Source organism: Anolis sagrei, chromosome 7 (assembly GCF_037176765.1).
Source record: "Anolis sagrei isolate rAnoSag1 chromosome 7, rAnoSag1.mat, whole genome shotgun sequence".
Lineage (NCBI taxonomy): Eukaryota > Metazoa > Chordata > Lepidosauria > Squamata > Dactyloidae > Anolis > Anolis sagrei.
Genome location: NC_090027.1, coordinates 42,347,981 through 42,373,901, shown reverse-complemented (window position 1 = coordinate 42,373,901; position 25,921 = coordinate 42,347,981). Strand labels below are relative to the sequence as shown.

Genomic DNA, 25,921 nt, shown 5'->3' with positions numbered 1-25,921 from the left:
GTTTCGTAATTGTTTCGGAATTGTTTCGGAATTGTTTCGTTATTGATTCGTTATTGATTAGTAAATGTTTCGTTATTATTTCCGCATGTCTGGTGCAAGTTTTAGGGTTGCTGTTTGTTTTCTCAGTGAAAAAAAAATATAATTATCACACCAACAGTCAACAACAGAGGGAGAGGGAAGCTTCAGAAGTTTTTTTAGCGTATTGCGCGATCGCGACCGCCATTAACGAATCGATTCGTAATTGATTCGTAATTGTTTCGTAATTGTTTTATGATTTCTGAAATTTCGTAAATATTGAACTTTTTTTAAGGAAAATTTCGGAATTCTTTTAAATAACGAAACGCAAAAAACCCCTAAAAACGAATCGAGTTTAGAAACAAATTTTTCCGTGTTTGGACAGCCCTAGATACACTCCGTATGTCGGCTTCCATAGCTTCATCTTCCCTTGATCTCCAGCCAGATGAGAGGCAGAGAGATTAGGACAAGTAGGTCCATCTCGAACGTGTCTCAAACTGGCTCATAAAGAATCCAAAGTCACCCCAATCTGGGATGCAGAATTCTCCAAATTCCTTGTCCACCAAAGAGGAGAACTCTGAATCCAAGGATGCTTGTGGGATGTGTTTTCTTAGTCTCATTATTTGGAGATGTAACTTAATTCCTCCTTGAAAAATTGGGGGCGGAAGGGAGGCTTTGCGAGGTGCTCCGTCATATGACCTTAATAAGTGGCCATGCGGTTGCAATTCATCTGCTTAAAGTATGGGTTGCCAGGCCAGGTCCTGCACACCCCGGTGCCTCCCACCCTCCTGGCCGCCTTTAATGGGATTACACCAACTTGTGTGCTACATGTGTGCGGGATTAAGATTGCAGAAGGAAGGCGGCATGTGATGAAGGGCGGAGGGCTAATGCTGGCACGTCTGCCTTCCCTCGCCCCTCCTTCAAGTACCAGATGATCAGAGCCTGGGAAAGTTGGTGTGTGGGTAGGGTGTGCGTGTGACTGTCCAATCCCATCATCCCCTAACATACTCCTGGGAGATTGGAAATAATAATAATAATAATAATAATAATAATAATAATAATAATGTATTGTCGAAGGCTTTCATGGCTGGAATCACTAGGTTCTTGTGGGTTTTTTCGGGCTATAGAGCCATGTTCTAGAGGCATTTCTCCTGACGTTTCGCCTGCATCTATGGCAAGCATCCTCAGAGGTTGAGAAGGTCTGTTGGAAGTAGGAAAAATGGGTTTATATATCTGTGGAATGGCTGGGGTGGGGCAAGGAGCTCTTCCCTGCTGCAGTTAGGTGTGAATGTTTAGCTGATCACCTTCATTAGCATTTGAAGGCCTGCCTGAGCCTGGGAAAATCTGTTGCTGTGAGGTGTTAATCTGTTCCTGGTTTTTTCCTCTCTGTTGTTTAGCTGTTATAATTTTAGAGTTTTTTTAATACTGGTAGCCAGAGAAGCCATTGAAATCCACAAGCATGTGGACAATTTCAACAGAAAGGAAGAGACCATGAAAATGAACAAAATCTGGCTACCAGTATTAAAAAACTCTAAAATTATAACAGCTAAACAACAGAGAGGAAAAAACCAGGAACAGATTAACACCTCCCAGCAACAGATTTTCCCAGGCTCAGGCAGGCCTTCAAATGCTAATGAAGGTGATCAGCTAAACATTCACACCTAACTGCAGCAGGGAAGAGCTCCTTGCCCTACCCCAGCCATTCCACAGATATATAAACCCATTTTTCCTACTTCCAACAGACCTCGCACCTCTGAGGATGCTTGCCATAGATGCAGGCGAAATGTCAGGAGAAATGCCTCTAGAACATGGCTCTATAGCCCGAAAAAACCCACAAGAACCTAATAATAATAATGCTTTATTTACCTCCCCGAGGGGACTCAGGATGGCCTACAACAAAGTAAAACATATTGGTAAACATTCAATGCCAAAGGTACAAATCACAAATCAAAAACAGTTTATATAAATAAGATGTAATAAATTCACATTATTCACGTATTAGATCATTAAAACACTTAAAATTTGACTAAAAATATTGGGGCTATGATATACAACAGGTTAATGAAGGTAGATGTTCAGCAAACCATGGATATATAATCTAAACCAGGGGTTCTCAAACTTTTTTTTGCTGTGGAGCCCTTTTTGAAGCAAAGGTTTCTCATGGAGCCCCAATAAATGTTTACATTTCGGCCACATGACCTTGGAGGTGTCTATGGACAATGCCGGCTTTTCGGCTTAGAAATGGAGATGAGCACCACACCCCAGAGTTGGACACGACTGGACTTAATGTCAGGGGAAAACCTTTACCTTTACCTATTATATATAATATGTGTGTGTGTATCAGGCATGGGCATACTTTTTGAACAACATAAACTTAAGTCAGTGGAAGACCCCAAGCGCCATCCAGTCCAACCCCCTTCTGTCATGCAGGAAAAGCACAATCAAAGCATCCCCAACAGATGGCCATCCAGCCTTTTAATTATTATTGTTATTGTTATTATTAGAAACACAACAAGATGAGTCCACAGCAGACAAGATCACTCTGCTGACTGTTGTATTGGATCACACATCGGACACTTCCCAAGTGTCTAGGACTGTGTGATGTATCGGCGAATAATGCGTGCAGATCCCAGTAAGGTGGCCTTCTGCAGATGGCAGGTGGGGATTTTGTCATTGCTGATTGTGTTTAAGTGCAGGCCAAGGTCTTGAGGCACTGTATCCAGTGTGCCGATCACCACTGGGACCACCTTGACTGGTTTGGTTGTTGTTGTTGTTATTATTATTATTATTATTATTATTATTATTATTATTAATAGCAGAAACCCAAGGGGTCATCACAGAGCCCCTCAGTATGCTTCGTGGAGCATCAAGGGCTCCCCATAGCACACTTTGAGAACTGCTGGTCTAAACCCTCTGGATAAAACAAGGTTGAGAAAGCCTGAACTTTCATCTGTGTTATCTGTCTGTCTGTCTCTATTTCTATCTCTATTCGAGTGGCTCCCTCTAAAATCTTACCATCTTTCTCTACTATCTATCTATCTATCTATCTATCTATCTATCTATCTATCTATCATCTATCTATCATTATCTTAGTGATTCTCTGAAATACTCCTTCCTCTAAAATCTCAAATTCTCTGTCTATATCCTTTATTTCTCTCTCTCTACCTCTATGGTATCTCTATATTATCTGTCAATCAGTCAGTCAGTCAGTCTGTCTGTCTATCTATCTATCTGCCTATTTATCCATTTCTCTTTTTCTATGCAAGTGGCTCCCTCTAACATTTCACCATCTCTACTATCTCTGTCTTTCTTTCTTTCTTTCTTTCCCTGAAATATTCCACTAAAATATCAATTTCTTTGTGTATATCCTTTCTCTCTGTCTCTCCCTCTATCTGTATCTCTATATCATCTATCTATCTATCTATCTATCTATCTATCTATCTATCTATCTATCTATCTATCTATCTTTATCTGAGTGACTCCATCTATCCATCTATCCATCTATCCATCCATCCATCCATCCATCCATCCATCCATCCATCCATCTATCTATCTATCTATCTATCTATCTATCTATCTATCTATCTATCTTTTATCTGTGACTCCCTGAAATATTCCTTCCACTAAAATATCAATTTCTTTTTCTATATCCTCTCTCTCTGTCTCTCCCTACCTGTATCTCTATATCATCTATCCATCCATCCAACTATCTATCTATCCATCTATCCATTTCTCTCTCTCTCTCTTTCTCTCATTATGTATCTTTCTATCCAACTATAAACTTGCTATATATCTGGCTCCCTATCTGGCTAGCTATCATCTATCTTCTATCTGAGTATATGCTCTGAAATATTCCTTCCTCTAAAATATTGTCTATTCCTTGATCCCACAACTTGTGCTTGCATTTCTTGGATGTGAGTTAGATCACTTTGGTCTATTCTGAGTGCAGAGATACTGGCCTTCCAACATAACTGGCCATATACAAATTCATGAAGATTAGCCTGGATAACAACATTGGCCTTGCTTAGAGGAGCCTCCTTGCCCGTTCGCAGTCTACCCCTGGATCTTGGGGGCTCAGGAGAAGCAAGCAAGGGAGATGCGTTGCCTCGGTGCCCTCTTTCTTTGAGCTCCTCAGGGGTATCTTGCTTCACTGGGAGATTAACCTTTGAGCCGATCCAGCAAAGATCTTCTTATGTGCTTATAACTTAATGCCACAATATTCCTCTCAGTTCTGGGTGGCACACTGTAGCCTTGTGAAGTTGCCGTCACCAAAAGACTACAGGCAGCTGAGCCAGTGAGAACTGGTCTCCGAAAAGGCAGCTTTTCCAAGTGGAGAGTTGGAACCCTAGTAGCTTTATATGATCTAGTTTACTTGAAATGTTTCTGTGCCATCCAGCTGGCAAGTAGCGCTGGTGCCATTTGCAAATATCTATCTATTTATCTATGATCTACCTGACTCAAATGCTAAATGCATCAGATCCATGAAACCATTCCAGGCAGAAAGCGTAGAAAAGAAAAGTGCCATATGGGTGCATCTACACAAGTGTTTCTCAACCTGGGGGTCAGGACCCCTGAGAGGGTCATGAGGGGGAATCGCGAGGGGTCGCCAAAGACTATCAAAAACACAGTATTTTCTGCTGGTCGTGGGGGTTCTGTGTGGGAAGTTTGGCCCAATTCTATCATTGGTGGGGTTCAGAATGCTCCTGGATTGTAGGTGAACTATACATCCCCGCAACTACAACTCCCAAATGTCAAGGTCTATTTTCCCCAAACTCCGCCAGTGTTCACATTTGGGCATACTGAGTGTTCGTGCCAAGTTTGGTCCAGATCCATCATTGTTTGAATCCACAGTGCTCTCTGGATTGTACGTGAACTACAACTCCAAAATTCAAGGTCAATGTCCACCAAATCCTTCCAGTATTTTCTGTTGGTCATGGCAGTAATTGGTTCACTTCCACCGTTGGTGGAGTTCAGAATGCTCTTTGATTGTAGTTGAACTATACATCCCCGCAACTACAACTCCCAAATGCTAAGGTCTATTTCCCCCAAACTCTGCCAGTGTTCACATTTGGGCATATTGAGTATTCGTGCAGAGTTTGGTCCAGATTCATCATTGTTTGAGTCCACAGTGCTCTGTGGATTGTAGGTGAACTATAACTCCAAAACTCAAGGTCAATGTCCACCAAACCCTTCCAGTATTTTCTGTTGGTCATGGCGGTGATTGGTTCAATTCTACCGTTGGTGGAGTTCAGAATGCTCTTTGATTGTAGGTGAACTATACATCCCCGCAACTACAACTCCCAAATGCCAAAGTCTATTTTCCCCAACTCAAAACTCAAGGTCAATGTCCACCAAACCCTACCAGTATTTTCTCTTGGTTGTGGGAGTTCTGTGAGCCAAGTTTGGTTCAATTCCACCATTGCTGGAGTTCAGAATGATCCTTGATTGTAGGTGAACTATAAATCCCAGCAACTCCCAAATGACAAAATCAACCCCCTGAACCCCAACAATATTCAAATTTGGGTGTATCAGGTATTTGTGCCAAATTTGGTCCTGTGAATGAAAATACCTCCTGCATATCAGATATTTACATGACGATTCATAACAGGAGAAAAATGGCAGTTGTGAAGTCGCAACGAAAATAATATTATGATTGGGGGTCACCACAACATGAGGAACTGTATCAAGGGGGTCGCAGCATTAGGAAGGTTGAGAACCACTGATCTACACTAAGTTTGACCTTATTTTAACTGCCATGATTCAATCCACTTTGGCAGAAAAGCTGAAATGCAAAGAGACAGAATGGGGGACAATGCCTGGCTCGAGAGCAGGAAGTGTGAAAAAGATCTTGGAGTCCTCGTGGACAACAAGTTAAACATGAGCCAGGAATGTGATGTGGCGGCAAAAAAAGCCAATGGGATTTTGGCCTGCATCAAGAGGAGCATAGTGTCTAGATCTAGGGAAGTCATGCTCCCCATGCTCTATTCCGCCTTGGTTAGACCACACCTGGAATATTGTGTCCAATTCTGGGCACCACAATTCAAGAGAGATCTTGACAAGCTGGAATGTGTCCAGAGGAGGGCGACTCAAAGGATCAAGGGTCTGGAGAACAAGCCCTATGAGGAGCGGCTTAGGGAACTGGGCATGTTTAGCCTGAAGAAGAGAAGGCTGAGAGGAGATATGATAGCCATGTATAAATATGTGAGAGGAAGCCACAGGGAGGAGGAGGGAGCACGCTTCCTTTCTGCTTCCATGGAGACTAGGACGCAAGGGAACAATGGCTTCAAACTACAAGAGAGAAGATTCCATCTGAACATGAGGAAGAACTTCCTGACTGTGAGAGCCGTTCAGCAGTGGAACTCTCTGCCCCGGAGTGTGGTGGAGGCTCCTTCTTTGGAAGCCTTTAAACAGAGGTGCATTGCAGTAATCTATTCGGGATGTAACCCTGAGCAGGGTCTGCCTTGGTTGATATTGGGATGGGATGCCACCAATCCATACCAAGTGCTGTAGTCATATTACAGAGGAAGGGACTAGCAAAGCCAACCCTGAGGATTCCTTGTCTAAGAAACCCTTATTTAGGGAAGGCCTAAGTACCCTAAAGGCACCCATTCTTGTCTGATTTGGGGATCTAATTTGGATGGGGATTTGGATGGGAGACCACCAATGAATCCCGTGCACTGTAGACTCTATTTCAGCAGAAAGGAGTGGCAACACCACCTCTGAGTATCCCTTCCTTAAGAAAACCCTATGAGATTCAGTGATGGCTTCAAACTACAAGAAAGGAGATTCCATCTGAACATGAGGAAGAACTTCCTGACTGTGAGAGCCGTTCAGCAGTGGAACTCTCTGCCCCGGAGTGTGGTGAAGGCTCCTTCTTTGGAAGCTTTGAAACAGAGGCTGGATGGCCATCTGTCAGGGGTGATTTGGATGCAATATTCCTGCTTCTTGGCAGAATGGGGTTGGACTGGATGGCCCACCAGGTCTCTTCCAACTCTTTGATTCTATGATTCTATTATTCTATGGTAGCCAAATGAATTGTGGGAGTTATGGTTCTACAAAGTCTTGAGCCTTCTCTGCCAAAGAGTGCTGAGATACAACTCAAATAGCATTGACCATTAAAGTGGTGTTAAACTGCATTATTTCTACAGTATAGGTGTACTCCCAAATAAACATTGGAAACACCCCAATTTTTTTTGAACTATCCTCATGTTTATTCCAGGGCCACCTGTATCCCAGTGAGTTTGCACTGTTTCCAGTGGCTTGCATCAATCCCTCCTATGCGCATGGACTTCTCAGTTCCGCCTCATTAATATTCCATCGTTTCGGAGCCCCGTTTCCATCCAAAGCCGCGTGTTTAGCCTCCGCAGCTGCCGAGTGGCTGGCAATAATGGGACCCCGATTTACTCGATCGGGTGGCTTGGCGGCCTTTGGATTGGTCGCTGCGCTGCCTAACGAAGGCGCTAGGTAACGATAGGCTGGGTCACAGGTGCTGGCGAGTGTTAATTAGTCCCGTTTGTCCTAGACTTAATGTCAACCTCATTAAGAGGCTTTGCAAAGTGAATCAACGGGCTGTAAACTGGATGCGTGCATTGTGTGTTTTTAAGGGCCTGGCAGCTGGGTTTGGTGCACCGAGAAAAATAGCCTCTCCAATTTGGTTGTCCGGCTCGGCCTTAACAAGTGGGTGGAGTTGGTGCACCTTTCTGAGGATCTTGGAGATGGTGCCCTTTGGCACTACAGAGTCCTCTTTGACTTGCATGGTCCCATCCTATGGTGTCCTAGGGTGGTCTGAGGACTGTAGTCCTAAATGGGTTGGCTTCAGTGTACGGCTACCTCTTAGTGCCCTGGTGACCAGGAGAACATCTCAAGTCTTGTATTGTCAAAGGCTTTCATGGCTGGAATCACTAGGTTCTTGTGGGTTTTTTCAGGCTATAGGGCCATGTTCTAGAGGCATTTCTCCTGACGTTTTGCCTGCATCTATGGCAAGCATCCTCAGAGGTAGTGAGGTCTGTTGGAATTAGGACAATGGGTTTATATATCTGTGGAATGGCTGGGGTGGGGCAAAGAGCTATTCTCTGTTGGAGCTAGGTGTTAATGTTTCAACTGACCACCTTCATTAGCATTTGAAGGCCTGGCTGAGCCTGGGAAAATCTTTTGTTGAGAGGTGTTAAGATGTGCCTGGTTGTTTCCTCTCTGTTGTTGTGCTGTTGTAATTTTAGAGTTTTTTTAATACTGGTAGCCAGATTTTGTTCATTTTCATGGTCTCTTCCTTTCTGTTGAAATTGTCCACATGCTTGTGGATTTCAATGGCTTCTCTGTGTAGTCTGACATGGTGGTTGTTGGAGTGGTCCAGCATTTCTGTGTTCTCAAATAATATGCTGTGTCCAGGCTGGTTCCTCAGGTGCTCTGCTATGGCTGACTTCTCTGGTTGAAGGAGTCTGCAGTGCCTTTCATGTTCCTTGATGCATGTCTGGGCGCTGCGTTTGGTGGTCCCTATGTAGACTTGTCCACAGCTGCATGGTATACGGTAGACTCCTGCAGAGGTGAGAGGTTTGCAAGACTTGAGGATATCTCAAGTCTTGCAAACCCTTCCTCAATTGAATCCGTCCTAATGCAGTCACCTGTTTTTCCTACTGTCTTCCACCTTATGGTTTCTTCCAGTGAGACATTGCATATCTGAGTCCAAACTACAACAGTCTTCACTTGAAGAGTCCTCTCTTAACCGCATTCCCCAAAGGACACATTCAGATGCATCTGCTGGTAGAGTGGCTTTTGTGCATGGAAGAGAGCCCAGTAGCATCTTGTATGATGCTTCAGAGAGCACAATCTCTCAGACCAGCTGTGCACATTGCATCGTTACATATTGGCCCTCAAAGGTGACTACTAGCCTTCCCGTCCTCATCAACTGCATGGTAGGGAGTTGGTCTGGGCAAACTTGGGCCCTCCAGGTGTTTTGGACTTCAACTTCTACCATTCCTAACAGCCTTGGGTCCCCTCCTATCCTTAAGCAGCTAAGGTGGGAAAGGAAAGGGCCTGAGGCTGTTAGGAATGGTGGGAGTTGAAGTCCAAAACTCATGGAGGGAGGGCCCAAGTTTGCCCATGCCTGCCCTATATGGGCGAGTTCTATATAAGCAAGTATGCCTGTAGCTTAGTAGGTCTCAGTGTTAGTTCACCTCAGTCTGAGGTAAACCTCAGTGGGAGAAAGGTCTCAGTCTGTGACAAGGCCTCACAGTGTGAGGTAGGCCTTAGTCTGTGAGAGAAGGCCTTACAGTGTGAAGTAGACCCTCCTTATAAACATATAGCAGAGTAATTTATTAGCATCAGCATTACCCAGCAACATGGACATTCCCCAATATCAGGCATGGGCAAACTTGGGCCCTCCAGGTGTGTTGAACTTCCAACTCCCACCATTCCTAACAGCCTCGGGCCCCTTCCTTTCCTTAAGCAGTTGAAGGGGTAAAGGAAAGAGCCTGAGGCTGTTAGGAATGATGAGGGTTGGAACCCAAAAAACTTGGAAGTCCCAAGTTTGCCCATAGATGGCCCATGTTGTCTCTTCCAACTCTAGGATTCCATGATTCTACTGAGGTTAGCCATCAAATTGAGTAAAGTGTCGAGGGATCAACTCTCTTCCAGTGCCCCACATCCTTTCTAGTTCGTAGGCATAAGCTCTGTTATTATGCAATGGTGACTCTACTACCAGATTGAAGATTTTGAGTCCTCCACATACTTATGGGATAAACTTCCATTGTGAATATATTGGGAACGGATTTCAGTGTTTAGACAGCTCCGATAACATCCAGAGCCACTTTGGAGGAGGAGACCTTGAAAACCGAGGTGTCTCTACTCCAAGTTAGAAGTTTTTGAGTCCTCCAGGTGTTTATGGGATGACCTTCCATTGGGAATATCTTAGGAATGGGTATCAGTGATTAGACAGCTCTGACAACATCTAGAGTAGCTTTGGAGGAGGAGACCATGAAAACCAAGGTGACGCTACTCCCAGATTGAAGTTTGAGTCCTCCAGATGTTTGTGGGATGAACTTCCATTGGGAATATCTTGGGAATGGGTATCAGTGTTTAGACAGCTCCGACAACACCCAGAGTTGCTTTGGAGGAGGAGACCATGAAAACCAAAGTGATTCTACTCTGAGATTGAAGTTTTTGAGTCCTCCAGATATTTATGGGATGAATTTCCATTGGGAATATATTGGGAATGGGTATCAGTGTTTAGACAGCTTCGACAACACCCAGAGTAGCTTTGGAGGAGGAGACAATGAAACCCGAGGAGACTCTACTCCCAGATTGAAGTTTTTGAGTTCTCCAGGTGTTTGTGGGATGAACTTCCATTGGGAATATCTTGGGAATGGGTATCAGTGTTTAGACAGCTCCGACAACACCCAGAGTTGCTTTGGAGGAGGAGACCATGAAAACCAAAGTGATTCTACTCTGAGATTGAAGTTTTTGAGTCCTCCAGATATTTATGGGATGAATTTCCATTGGGAATATATTGGGAACGGGTATCAGTGTTTAGACAGCTTCGACAACACCCAGAGTAGCTTTGGAGGAGGGGACAATGAAACCCGAGGAGACTCTACTCCCAGATTGAAGTTTTTGAGTCCTCCAGGTGTTTGTGGGATGAACTTCCATTGGGAATATCTTGGGAATGGGTATCAGTGTTTAGACAGCTCCGACAACACCCAGAGTAGCTTTGGGGGAGGAGACCATGAAAACCAAGGTGACTCTACTTTCAGATTTAAGATTTTGAGTCCTCCATATGTTTATGGGAACTATCCAGTCTTGGAACTTCCATGGGGATATCTTGGGAATGGGTATCAATGTTTGGACAGCTCCATTAACACCCAGTGTAGCTTTGGAGGAGGAGACCACGAAAACCAAGGCTGGTGTCCCTGCCTTTCCATAACAATTCCTCTCACTTGGCCTCCTGAAAGTGCTTCTGTGTTGCTACAGGGTCCAAGTAAGATCCTCTTTGTGTAGGTGCCCCTGATCTCTATTGAGTTGTGTTGGAAAGGCAATAAGCCTGGGGCAAAACTCCAGCTCTTTTGGACCATCATCTTTGGTTGGTCTCCAAGCCTGGCTGAAATAGATGAGTCAAGATCCTCTTATCGGGGTTGTGCAGCCTCAGTCTCTGCATCGTGAATTACTCATTCATTGTGCAGCATGAGCCTTGTGTCGAAAGGCACTAAATGTGCAATCGAAGGAGCAACCAAAGATACTTATGCGCCGAGATGTGCATGAATTCACAGTTTGCATTGTTGCAACATCTACAGCTCTCCTTTCCATAGCCTTGAATTGAATACACAAAAATATCCAGCTGTTTTGATGTGGGATTGACTCATGTGTAAGACAACAATCCATCTCCCAACATGGATTCCACCATCCCAGCCCTTCTGATTGCTGTCCCCATCTCTGAAGCCAAAGATGTATGATGTGTGCAAATGTAGTGCTGTATTTTTGTAAAAAATCAGGAAAAATGTGCCACGGGATTGAAAGTGAAGTGTTGCGGTGCCTCAATTTAGGAAGGAGGGAGGGAGGGAGGCTTCCTGCCCGAGAGAAGGGAGGAATGAAACCGTGGGGGGCCGAGAGGAGAGAAACACGAGAGTAAAAATATCATTGTGAAAAAGGAAGTGGAGGCGGCAGGCTGCGAGTCTATAACAAGAGGAACAATTTATGCTCAGGCACGAGTTGGGTTTGACATGGGGATAATGAAAAAGCGTAGGTCATTGTGGATGACTTAAGCCTTCAGCAGCTGAGGAAAATGTATGAAATGCGAGCGGCATTACACGCTTGGCGGCTCCGCACATCTGCAACGGGACAAGTGAAATACAGTGGGGCCATTCTTTACCATAAACTTGCGGCCGGCGGATCCGCCGAGCCCGGAGAAGATTGTAATTACACTGACAAGACAAATCAGCGATATTTAAATATTCATGAACAAAGTCTTGGGCGATCAATCTATCTTTATTGTCCTTCCATTCAGCTCCTGTAATAAATATAAAAAAAGAGGGGGTGCAGAGCTGAAAGGCCCTCGCATCCTGCCTGTCCCCCTCTTTCCCGCTGCCCTTCAAGGAAATGCTGCCCTTTGGGGGCAAAGGCTAAAACAAAGGGAGGTTGGCGGAGACAATTGTCAACCTTGCCGTTGGCATGCTCCAGTTGAAAGCTTGTGTTTTGCTAGCCCTGTTAACATGAAAGAGACAGGTATGATGTCACCTGGTGCCTCGGTTTCACCGCTCGTGAAATGGCAACTGTGCAAACTAAGCTTTGCAGGAGTGGGCAGGCAGAGGCAGTGCTGAGATCTTATTGGATAGTCCCAGCTACAGTAGATCTTTATGGGAGGAACTTCCATGGGGAATATTTTGGGAGTCACTTTGGAGGAGGAGACCATGAAGACCAAGGTGACTCTACTCCCACACTGAAGTTTTTGAGTCCTCCAGATGTTTATAGGATGAACTTCCATTGGGGATATCTTGGGAATGGGTATCAGTGGTTAGACAGTTCCGACAACACCTAGAGTAGTTTTGGAGAAGGAGGCCATGAAACCCAAGGTGACTCTACTCCCAGATGGAAGTTTTTGAGTCCTCCAGATGTTTATGAGATGAACTTCCATTGGGAATATCTTGGGAATGGGTATCAGTGGTTAGACAGCTCCAATAACACCCAAAGTAGCTTTGAAGGAGATCATGAAAACCAAGGTGACTCTACTCCCAGATTGAAGTTTTTGAGTCTTCCAGATGTTTTTGGGATGAACTTCCATTGGGAATATATTGGGAATGGGTATCAGTTTAGACAGCTCCAATATCACCCGAAGTAGCTTTGAAGGAGGAGACCTTGAAAACAAAGGTGTATTTACTCCAAGTTTGAAGTTTTTGAGTCCTCCAAGTTTTTATGGGATGAACTTCCATTGGGAATATATTGGGAATGGGTATCAGTGGTTAGACAGCTCCGACAACACCTAGAGTAGCTTTGGAGGAGGAGACCATGAAAACCAAGATGACTCTACTCTCAGATTTAAGATTTTGGAATCCTCCAGATGTTTATGGGAGCTACCCAGTTTTAGAACTTCTATTGGGCATATCCTGAGAATGGATAATAATAATAATAATAATAATAATAATAATAATAATAATAATAATCCTTTATTTGTACCCCGCTACCATCTCCCGAAGGACTTGGTGCGGCTTACAAGAGGCCAAGCCCAAATACAATAGTAGAAACAATAAGAACAACAACAGCAAAATAACTCAAAAACGAAGCAATAACATTAACAAAACTGGTGTCTTCATCTGTGAAATTCATGAGGTCAGCATATGTTGATAGGTTGTGCAAAATCACATGGAGGAAACTTATGTATCATGGCAGGCTGTGCCCCTAGAGAGCTTTCCCTTGCATTGGGTGGCAATGGGCGTCACTTGAACCTTCAGAGCCAGGTTTCTCTCTATGGGAAGCTTGAGTGCCTGAAGAGTGTGCTCATCAGAGCAACATCTCAGCTTGGTGCTCTCCAAGGTCCTGCAAGTATGTCATTAGTACTTTGCACACCATGGGTGAGTGAAGTGTAGTCCTTCAGATGTTGTAGGTTGGAATACTCATCAGCCATAATGGCCGGTGGTGAATAAGCTGGGTCATTTCAGTCCAAGCATTTCTGCAGGATTGTGTTTCACTTGCTGTGGTCATAAGCTCTCTCTTGTGCTCTAGGATAAACCTGTATTTGTGTTTGCATTGCTATATATTATATATCCGATGTGCCTCTGATTGTGGCGTCTCCCTTGCAGGGGACCACCCATACGAGTGTGAGTTTTGTGGCAGCTGCTTCCGGGACGAGAGCACTTTGAAAGGCCACAAGCGCATCCACACTGGAGAGAAGCCCTACGAATGCAATGGCTGTGGCAAGAAGTTCAGCCTCAAGCATCAGCTGGAGACTCACTATAGGGTCCACACAGGTAAGGAAGGGGGATCCATTGACCTTTTGGCCTCCTCTTCCCTTGAATCTTGATCTGAGAGAGTTTTGAGGACTCAGACAGCTGCTTTAAGTCCACATTGAGAAGAAGGTTGGAGACTTTGCATGAATTGGCAAAGTGGTGGAAATAGTCATGAAGGACTTCTGGCCCAAGAATACAATTGAGTCACACTGAAAATACCTAAATTTTGTCAGACATGGGCAAATGAAACCATGCAAAATTGTAGGACATTGTTGCCATGTTTTGACTCGCTTTTAGTTCCAGGAGAAGGCTTGATCTTCAAATCCCAATATGAAAATTTTGAGGGAACACCACCTTGCCTAATCCACATTGATGGATGGTGGCTTCCATATCAATGAGTTGATGAATCCACTAAAGGTTGTCTTCTGAGCTTCAACAGAACTATCAAAGAGGCTCGATCCTAGTCCCAGAACAGGTCCAGAAATTTGGATAACTCCACAATTGAAATGGCATCTTAGAACTCCCCAGAAACTGAAGCCAAGGATGGCAATGAACTATATCTGCCATGGGTTGTGGAGAGTCCTCTTTGTAGGACTCTCCACAACCCACAGTGTTTTTCAGAGGGTTGCTGTTGGAGTCTTCATGCTGGGAGCATTTGGGGAAATTCATTGCAAGTTGAAGATGGAGATCGGTCTTGGTCCCTCGCGGCCTCCAGGTTTTTCTCCGGCAACGGGTGAATCCCTGGGTGCATCAGCTCCTGGCATGCAACTATTGTAAATAGTCAGGTCGATATTTAGATCACTTTTGCTGTTCATTACTTCATTATTCGCTCTGCCTGTGCACAGAGCAGGTATCAATATTGCAAAGAGCGAGGCAGTTAATTACAACGTCGAAACAAACCCCCTTGGCTTTCGGCCACGGCTGCTGTGTACAGTATCAAAAATCATTCTCCGGGAGAGCTGGTTCACTCGGGGGAAGGTCACGGCTAGCAGGCGAATGTGCTGGAGAAACTGAACTCAGGAGGAGGACAGAATGACTCCAAGGCCAGGCGGCACAATATTGGCCGTTTTTGCAGGACTCTTTCAGTTGCATTTCAACCAAGGCTGCCTCTGCACTCTAGGATTAGTGCAGTTCGATAGCACTTTAACCATGTTGGCTCAATGCTATGGGATCCTGGGATTGATAGTTTGGTGAGACATCAGTATTCCATACCACCTGTGATTCCATAGCATTGAGACACAGTAATTCAAGTGGTGTCAAACTGCATTCATTGCACAGTGTAGATCAGGCATGGGCAAACTTCAGCCTACCAGGTGTTTTGGACTCTTCCTTTCCCCCCTCAGCTGCTTAAGCCTGAGGCTGTTAGGAATTGTGGGAGTTAGAGTCCAAAACACCTGGTGGGCTGAAGTTTGCCCATGCCTCGTGTAGATGCATCCCTAGTGTGCTATCAGGAGTAGTTTGAGTCAGCACAGTAGCCTCAATGGAGGTGTAGATGCTCCTCTACTGTGCTACCAGGAGTAGTTTGAGTCAACACAGTAGCCTCAATGGAGGTGTAGATGTACACCTAGTGTGCTATCAGGAGTAGTTTGAGTCCACACAGTAGCCTCAATGGAGGTGTAGATGTACACCTAATGTGCTATCAGGAGCAGTTTAAGTCAACACAGTAGCCTCAATGGAGGTGTAGATGTACACCTAGTGTGCTATCAGGAATAGTTTGAGTCAACACAGTAGCCTCAATGGAGGTGTAGATGTACACTTAATGTGCTATCAGGAGTGGTTTGAGTCAACACAGTAGCCTCAATGGAGGTGTACATAGATGTACACCTAGTGTGCTATCAGGAGTAGTTTGAGTCAACATAGTAGTCTCAGTGGAGGTATAGGTGTACACCTAGTGTGCTATCAGGAGTAGTTTGAGTCAACACAGTAGTTTCAATGGAGGTGTAGATGTACACCTAATGTGCTATCAGGAGTGGTTTGAGTCAACACAGTAGCCTTAATGGAGGTGTACATAGATGTACACTTAGTGTGCTATCAGGAGTAGCTTGTGTCTACACAGTAGCCTCAATTGATGTGTAGGTGCACCCCTAGTGTGCTACCAGGAGTTGTTTAAGTCAACACAGTAGCCTCAGTGGAGGTGTAGGTGCATCCCTAATGCTCTATCAAAAGTAATCTGAGTCAACACAGTAGCCTCAATGGAGTTGTAGATGCACCCCAAGTGTGCTATCAGGAGTAGTTTGAGTCAACACTTTAGCCTCAGTGGAGTTCAATTGAAATAACCTCAAGTTACTTTTTTAAAGTTACTAATCTTCCTGGCTCAGCTCTACCTTTCAAGGATCTCCTTTCAGAATCCCAGATCTTGGCAGTAGGAGAAATACATTTTCATTAGGACAGAGCAGGCAGTGGTTTGAACACATGGAAACCACCATCCATGGATGGATCCAAGCACTTGTCCTCAACGTTGGTGTTTAGTCTCATTCCTGCTCTTGCTCGCCTTGCTAACGCTCTTGCTTTGCTCCTTCCTCGATCTCCCCATCCTTTGCAGGCGAGAAGCCCTTTGAGTGCAAGCTCTGCCACCAGCGCTCCCGCGATTACTCGGCCATGATCAAGCATCTCAGAACCCACAACGGCGCTTCCCCTTACCAATGCACCATCTGCCTGGAGTACTGCCCCAGTCTTTCCGCCATGCAGAAACACATGAAGGGCCACAAGCCGGAGGAAATCCCCACTGACTGGAGGATAGAGAAGACCTACCTGTACCTTTGCTATGTCTGAAAGGGACAAACGGAGGGATCGAGGGATGCAGGCAGGAAGGAAAGAAGGAAGGATTGGGCAAAAAGACCCCAATATCCCTGAAATTGTCCTTAGCTTCTCTCCTCTCCTTCTTCTCCCTTCCTTTTTTCCCTTCTCCCTGTTCCTTGTGCTCTTCCTATCCATTATAATTTGCCCATTGAGAGCAGCAGGAGCAAGAGAGGGCAGCAGGAAACTCTTGATGAGGTCTCCAGCCAAGACCCAACAAAGGGAAACATGGAAATAAATCAGTATTCAGACTGAGCCATAAATGTTCATGTCTCCATGGGGTTAAGGGTCGATACATTCTTTTGGGGTGGCCAGATTTTAAGGCAGGATATTCCATGTTGTGCTCCTGTTTTGTTCTCTTGGTCCCCAACCATCCCCATCCCGAAAGGAACCTTAGGAACTGTAGTGTTACCAAACCCATGGTATTCTCTGCTAGATGTATCCGGTCCTCATTCATATTATGGATTGGTGAAAATCATAATTTTTTTGTACATTTAACAGATTTCTATGTACAAAGTTCACAATCCTGCATCACTTCTCCTTGGATCTGCTGATTGAGAACCATTCCCTTTGAGCATTTGGGGGAAAGGATTGAGTACTAAGGAAGCATTGATTGCCCAAGAGATGATAGAGTCTGTTGGGAGGACATCTCAGATGTCTTCCTCTTGAAATGTGATTCCTAAGAGGCAGAATATTCGGAGCCAAACATGGCCATAGAAGGAGAGAAGCAGGTGTATGGAGGCATCTCTGCCACATCATTGTTCCCTTTTCCTTGAGGGAACCTAGAAGAAGGTTTGAAGCCTTCATCCACAGAGTTCTTATGCTTCATCAGACTACCAACTCTAGAAATGTGTAGGGTGTATCCATGAAGGTTCAGACAGATGCAGCTCCAACGTTGGCATCTCTGAGAAGATGAGCTCATTGGTGGTGATCAGCACTAACGTTTAGGTGGGTTGTCTCAAGAGGGATGGCTCCTTTTTCTTCAAGGAGAGAGGAGGAGAACTGTCATGGACACAACTACCAAGACTTAGGTTGGTTTCTCTCTCACCCGCACGATCTCAGGACCTTATCACATTTGGAAATACTCCGTTTTAGTCCATATGCATCCTACACCTTTTGGGACTGGATGTATACTGTATTTAGATGGGATGCATACTGACCCACATCACACTTGATTACTACGACTATTACATTTTGAAAATACTGTGCTTTGACTCATCATACCACAGTAGGTTGGCTTCTCCCAATCCGTTTGAATGCCTACCCACATAAGTATTTTTAAAATTGTAATATGGCACAGTGAAGTCTCAAACTACCATTCTCATGAGATTTTAGTCTGTGTTTTTTGTTTACTACAGATCCTTCAGCAATTCAACTCCCACAACTCCTTCAGTACATGAACAACATGCTCATAGTACAGGCATGGGCCAACTTGGGGCCCTCCAGGTGTTTTGGACTTCAACACCCACAATTCCTTTAGTACATGGATGACATGCTCATAGCACAGGCATGGGCCAACTTGGGGCCTTCCAGATGTTTTGGACTTCAACTCTCACAATTCCTTCAGTACATGAGATGGCATGCACATAGCACAGGTATGGGCCAACTTGGGGCCCTCTGGGTGTTTTGGACTTCAACTCCCACAATTCCTTCAGTATGTCAAAGACATACACATAGCACAGGCATTGGCCAACTTGGAGCCCTCCAGGAGTTTTGGACTTCAACTCCCACAATTCCTTCAGTACATGGACGACATGCTCATAGCACAGGCATGAGCCAACTTGGAGCCCTCCAGGAGTTTTGGACTTCCACTCCCACAATTCCTTTAGTACATGGATAACATGATCATAGCACAGGCATGGGCCAACTTGGGGCCCTCCAGGAGTTTTGGACTTCAACTCCCACAATTCCTTCAGTACGTGGACAACATGCTCATAGCATAGGCATGGGCCAACTTGGGTCCCTCCCAGTGTTTTGGTGTTCAACTCCCACAATTCCTTCAGTACATGGGATGACATGCTCACAGCACAGGCATGGGCCAACGTGGGGCTCTCCAGGAGTTTGGACTTCAACTCCCACAATTCCTTCCATATATGGATGACATGCTCGAAGCTTAAGCGGCTGAGGGAGAAAAGGAAGGGACCCAAGGCTGTTAGGAATGGTGGGAGTTGAAGTCCAAACACCTGAAGGGCCCAAGTTTGCCCATAGGAATCATTTTCAGGACAGTACAGTATGCCTTTATTGCAGTCAACAAACCATAAGGCAATCCAATAGTTACATACATCTTAAACACATATAAAAGAGGTGCGCACACCGCACACTCTATCGGGAAGCATAACAAAGAGTCTCAGAAACTGAGTGTTTCCCAATGTGATCAGGTCCTCAATCTCAGTCTCTTATTCACATCCCTTTCAGCTCACTCCTCCCTTGACCCCCTTGATGCTCTTTCCTTCTCTGTTGCCCCATCCATCCCTTAAATATGGGGCCCGTCCTACCCATAGGAAGAGGCCATTACCCTCCAAAAGAAGAGAAGCTTCCGTCTTCTCCTCGGCCTCTTTGGACCCAACTCTTCCGCCCAGGACTCTGTCTCCGCGATGGAGCCGAACGATAAGAGACACCCTTCCTTTGGCTTTGCTTTCTTAATTGTATGTTTCTTTATTTGTATTATTTTTGTTCTTTTGCGTTTAGCACATTGTACTTGAAATTACCTCGGTTTCTTGTGACCTCATGAGCTTGTTTGCATACTGTTTTGGGGTGGGGAAAGGGGAGGGGGGGTTAAGATGGCGGGAAAGGCTGCTGGAGAGGAAGAGCGTGTCTTGGGTCTGCGGCCCAAACGCCACAACAGCAGCAGCACCGAAGACCCACCGGCTCCGGGTTCCCATTCGTCGGCCTTATCACTTTGGTTTGCATCGTGCATTATTCTTACCAAAATGGGTGTTTTTGTTTTTCGTGGCCCAACTCTCCCTTGAGGGAAACTGGGTCACAATATTATCTTGAAAGCTACCTCTTTTTTAAGTTGGGTTTTGGGGCGGGAGGTGGGGGGGGGGGCGGGCGGGTACGTTGTGTTGGTTTGTTTTGCAGTTACACAAGCACAGTTTTGCAATATGTGTCGGTGGGAGGAGGGAGGGCGGTCCTTTCTTTTGTGTTCGCTTTGTGATGTTCATTTCAAGATTTTCATCTCATGCTTTATATTTGCCAATGTTTTAAAAAATATTTTTTTTATTTCGTAATTGAGCTGCATCTCTATATGGGGGGAAAGTGGGGGATGCGAATGTTTTTAGGGAAGCCTTGTGTCTAGACCAGGCATGCGCAAACTTCGGCCCTCCAGGTGTTTTGGACTTCAACTCCCACAATTCCTAACAGCCGGTAGTAGATGTTTTGGACTTCAACTCCCACAATTCCTAACAGCCATTAGGTGTTTTGGACTTCCACAATTCCTAATGAACAATCTACAGACCCACGGAAAAAAATCCAACTCATGGTCCATTCAGCAAAGGTCAAGAGGGATCCTCTCACCTCTGCAGAAGTCTCCTGTTCTACCATGAAGCTGTGGACATCAAGTCTACATAGGGACCCCCAAACGCAGCATGAATCAAGGAACATGAAAGGCACGGCACACTACTTCAACCAGAGAAGTCAGCCATAGCAGAACATCTGATGAACCACCATGGACATAGCATATTATTTGAGAACACAGAAATACAGGAACACTCTCACAACCACCATGTCAGGCTACAGAGAGAAGGCATTGAAATCCACAAGAAGCAGGTGGACAGTTTCAACAGAAAGGAGGAAACCATGAAAATGAACAAAATCTGGCTGCCAGTATTAAACAAAACTCTGGAATCAGGACAGTAAATAAAGAGCAACACAAAAAATTCCAGACAGGAAACAATCAGGGCCAGCTAACACCTCCCAACAAAGGATTCCCCCAGGCAGGAAGCAGCCAGGTTTTGAAGCTGCAAGGCTTTCCAATGCTAATCAAGATGGCCCATTACAACATTCACACTTGCCTCAAACAGACAAGAATTCTTTCTCCCACCCTGGACATCATTCCACAGATATATAAACCAGTCAGGAAGCAGCCAGGCTTTAAAGCTGCAAGGCTTTCTAATGCTAATCAAGGTGGCCCATTGCAACATTCATACTTGCCTCAAACAGACAAGAGTTCTTTCTCCCACCCTGGACATCATTCCACAGATATATAAACCTATCAGGAAGCAGCCAGGCTTTAAAGCTGCAAGGCCATTCAGTGCTAATCAAGGTGGTCCATTGCAACATTCACACTTGCCTCAAACAGACAAGAGTTCTTTCTCCCACCCTGGACATTATTCCACAGATATATAAACCTCATTTTCCTAATGTCCAACAGACTTCACAACCTCTGAGGATGCCTGCCACAGATGCAGGTGAAACTTCAGGAGATAATGCTTCTGGAACATGATTATACCGCCCAGAAAATTGACAGCAACCCAATGATTCTGGCCATGAAAGGCTTTGACAACACTGCAGGTAGGCTGTTAGGAATTTTGGGAGTTGAAGTCCAAAACACCTGGAGGGCCCAAGTTTGCCCATTCCTGGTCTAGATGGAGGAAAAGGGAATTTTGTTTAAAAGGAGGGTGTCTCTGTACTGCTGTCTAATCTCCCCGTTCCTCGACTTGCACCCCAAAATCCCACTTGGATCCCGTTGCAAAATCCTGGAAGGCCTTAAACTTGCCAGAAATGAGAAGGAGAGAGGGGAGTATATATATATGTGTGTGTCAGTATAGCCATGGAGTGCTTTTTAAGTGGGTGAAAAAGGAAAAAAAAACACAGTTAAACTTGAATATGTGGATTGCTATGGAGAGTTTTGTTCATAATGTGAAAAACCAACGGTGGTCACGGAAAGAGAAATATGCAGTAAACGTCCCAATGTCGTGTTGGCCACAGCAGACCTTCGGGTCGCCGCTTGTGCTCCCAAATGTTGGTGGGGTTTGTGATTGTCGATTGTTCGTTGTCTCCTTGAAGGGCCTTCCTTTCCCCGGTCCCATCCCATTCGCCAACCGTTCATCAAACGCAAAAGTCCCATCCCATTCGCCAATCATTCATCAGTGTTGGACTGATAAATTATTTGCAAAGTGTGATATTTTTGTAACATTCGTTAGTCCCGTGTTTGTGTTTGTTGACAAGACGTGATCCCCTTTCCTTTGGTAACATGGATGAGAATCTACTTGTGAGAGAGGGAGAAAGAGAGAGAGAGAGAGATAGTATTAAATAAGTCATACAGTATTGCCAGAAACCAGTGTTGGATAGTGGAAAGCATACTGGGACATGCATTGGATCTACTGGTGTGTGTGTGTTAGCCTTTCCATTTGCAGGGGTTGTATTATTTTATATATATATTGCAAATTAGCACCAGATAGGAAGCATTCCTTGTGGAGTCATATGTCTATGGGTGTATGCAACAGGCATGGGCAAACTTGGGTCTTTCCTCCAGGTGTTTTGGACTCCAACTCCCACCATTCCTAACAGCCTCAGGCCCTTTCCTTTGGATTTCCAGCTCCCACAATGTGGGTATGCAGATGATCCCTTGATTGACTGAAGTGTCCAGTTAAAAGAGGACAAAGGCATGGGCCAACTTGGGTCTTTCCTCCAGGTGTTTTGGACTCCAACTCCCACCATCCTTAACAGCCTCAGGCCCTTTCCTTTGGACTTCCAGCTCCCACAACGTGGGTATGCAGATGATCCCTTGATTGACTGAAGTGTCCAGTTCCAAGAGGACAAAGGCATGGGCCAACTTGGGTCTTTCCTCCAGATGTTTTGGACTCCAACTCCCACCATCCCTAACAGCCTCAGGCCCTTTCCTTTGGACTTCCAGCTCCCACAACATGGGTATGCAGATGATCCCTTGATCGACTGAAGTGTCCAGTTCCAAGAGGAGAAAGGCATGGGCCAGCTTGGGCCCTCCAGGTGTTTTGGACTCCAATTCCCACCAGGAAAGGGCCTGAGGCTGTTAGGAATGGTGGGAGTTGAAGTCCAAAACATCTGGAGGAAAGACATGTCAGAGAAATTTGGGGGTATATGCGCAGCGGAAGAGGTTGCTTGATCAACAGACACAGGGCTTCAAAAATCAGGACTCTGCAGTCTTGCAGTTGCAAAATAACACAAAGTTTACTAAGCACATCTACACACGTCCATTCTTAGCGGGCTATAATCAGGAACTACAACACACAACACAAACAGTCTCAGAACATCTGCTTATCAGACCTCTGGCTGTAACCGGATCCTCCTTCTACTTCCCACAGCCAGAGAAAATGTTATGTCACTTCTGTTTGCCCATGCCTGATCTATACTGTTGAGTAATTTTAGTATCCCCTAAGACTAGTGTTTCTCAACCAGGGGGTCAGGACCCCTGGGTGGGTCGTGAGGGGGCGTCAGAGGGGTCACCAAAAACCATCAGAAAGCACAGCATTTTCTGTTGGTCATGGGAAGTTTGGCACAATTCTATCATTGCTGGGGTTCATAATGCTCTTTGATTGTAGGTGAACTATAAATCCCAGCAGCTACAACTCCCAAATGTCAAGGTCTATTTTCCCCAAACTCCACCAGTGTTCACATTTGGGCATATTGAGTATTCATGCCAAGTTTTGTCCAGATCCATCATTGTTTGAGTCCACAATGCTCTCTGGATGTAGGCAAACTACAACTCCCAAACTCAAGGTCAATGCCCACCAAACCCTTCCAGGGTTTTCTGTTGGTCATGGGAGTTCTGTGTGCCAAGTTGGGTCAATTCTATCATTGGTGGAGTTCAGAATGCTCTTTGATTGTAGGCTAACTATACATTCCAGCAACTACAATTCCCAAATGACAGATTCAATCCCCCCCACAACCCCACTAGTATTCAAATGTGGGCGTATTGGGTATTTGGGCCAAATTTGGTCCAGTGAATGAAAATCCATCCTGCATATCAGATATTTACATGACGATTCACAACAGTAGCAAAATTCCAGTTATGAAGTAGCAACGGAAACAATTTTATGGTTGGGGGTCACCACAACATGGGGAACTGTATTAAGGGGTCACGGCAGGAGGAAGGTTGAGAAACCCTTCCCTAAGACCGTGGGTCCGGAGCCTGGCACGCTATGTTGTATCAATGGTCAAATCAGGATACGAACTGTGTGGAAAGCAAAAAGAGCTGAGGTTTATTCTTTCATGCCTGAAAGGATGTCAGAATAGAGTCTATGCTATTCTGCACTTAAGCGGCTGAAGGGGGAAAGTAAGGGACCTGAGGCTGTTAGGAATTATGGGATTTGCAGTCCAAAACACCTGGAGGGAGGGCCCAAGTTTGCCCATGCCTGATCTATACTGTTGAGTGATTTTAGTACCCTCTCTGACCATGGGTCTGGAGCCTAGCACGCTATGTTGTATCAATAGTCAAATCAGGATACGAACTGCATGGAAAGCAAAAACAACAGAGGTTAATTCCTTCAAGCCCGAAAGGATGTCAGAATAGAGTCTATGCTATTTTGTGCATAAGCGACTGAAGGGGGAAAGTAAGGGATGTGAGACTGTTAGGAATTATGGGAGTTGTAGTCCAAAACATCTGGAGGGAGGGCCCAAGTTTGCCCATGCCTGATCTGATCTGTAGAATTGGTGCAATTTGATTCCGCTTTAACTGTCATGGTTTAGTGCTATAGAATCCTGGGAATTGTCATTGGCACTTTTGGGCAGAGCGGGCTCAAAAAACTTCAACTCCAATAGATTCCATGGCATTGCATCATAGCAGTCCAAGAAAGTGACACCAAACTGCATTTATTCCCAGATTGTCAATACACCCTATGTTGCCAATGTGGCTTCAGCCAAAGGATGTTGTTCTTCTCTGACAGAAAATGTTATCATTTTTTTTAGGAATGGGGTTTGCTTGAAAGGAATCTCCTTATCACGTTATGAACGTTGGCAACGTTGACAGGTTCTTTGCATGTGATCTGGTGAACATGTTGAGATTGTAAGAGGGAGCGCATAGTTTGGCTGTCAAGTTGTGACGGTGCAAAGTAGATTTTAAGTGTAGACGCATCACCAGAAAGTCTCCCGTTTGTTTCATTCAGTCCCCACAAATCAACCCATTCTTTCCATGCCACCCTTCTGAGTGTTTGTGGTTCAAATGCCTTACCGGATTATAGTCAGATCCACATACACATGTTCTGCCCTTATGGGCATATATATCCCAGGCTGATTGCAATTGCGTTGGGAATAAACTTCAGAATCCAAAAGGCACTAAGATGTATGTAAACATATGCATGCAAGTGTGGTCGACATGTGTCTGTGCGAGGAAGAGAGGGAAAAACTACTTTTGTTTTCCTTTTGCTGCTTTTGGGGTGAGACAGGCACTGTTTTCATACCTTGGGAAAGTGGTTTGTTGGACGCTTTGTGCTTGAAGAAAAAGGGGAGAAGGATTTGTATGCATTTGGGTTTTGGACATTTGAAAAAGGAAGGAAATAGTGTTATCATTCTTAGTCAATTATTTGGTACCATGGGCGGAATGGTTTGGACTTTCCTGCTGAAGGATGTCATGGTATGCTGCAAAGATGATTGGCAAAGGTCTTCCAGTTCAAAACTTCCGGTTTTCTGCAGGTTTTGCAGCAAGAGGGGTAAAATCACAGCAAATGTAGTGCAATGAGTCCTCCTTTGCTGCCATAATTCTGGAGTCATTTGTCTATGGTGCATCTACACTGGAATTCATGGAGTTTGAGGCCACTTAAACAGCCATGGCTCAATACTGTTGAGTGATTGTGGTATCCTCTAAGATTGTGGGCCCAGGGCCCAGTGCACTATGCTATATCAATGATCAAATCAGGACTCAAACTGAGTGGAAGGCAAAAAGAACTGAGGTTTATTCTTTCATGCCCGAAAGGATGTCAGAATAGAGTCTGTGCTGTGCCCCCAAAGATCTGACATGCTTCTGTCAGAAATACAGAGAATGCTTATTATTGATAGCCATTTGGAATACCCTTGTGAAATGAAATATACAAACAAAACAAACAAATCTTCAGGCAGGGGAGTCTTTTATTTCATCATCCCACCGCTTGCCACCATTTGAAATGAAAGCACAGAGAGATCTCTAACTGGGAGATTGAGAGAGAGAGGCCTTCCCACAACTTGTGCGCTGACTCTCATCAGTGGATATCAATGGAAAGATGGGGGGA

At 44.9% G+C, this 25,921-nt stretch overlaps 1 protein-coding gene across 1 annotated transcript in view; it reads left to right on the top strand.

The window, feature by feature from the left end:
• Positions 1-18,494, top strand: part of ZBTB16 (zinc finger and BTB domain containing 16) — a 242,480-nt gene extending 223,986 nt beyond the window's left edge. The window contains exons 6-7 of the mRNA XM_060787438.2: positions 13,797-13,964; positions 16,486-18,494. Of these exons, the coding sequence (XP_060643421.2) occupies positions 13,797-13,964; positions 16,486-16,715 (398 nt within the window). The 3' untranslated portion in view covers positions 16,716-18,494. The remainder of the gene's footprint in view (positions 1-13,796; positions 13,965-16,485) is intronic.
• Positions 18,495-25,921: the final 7,427 nt, after the last annotated feature.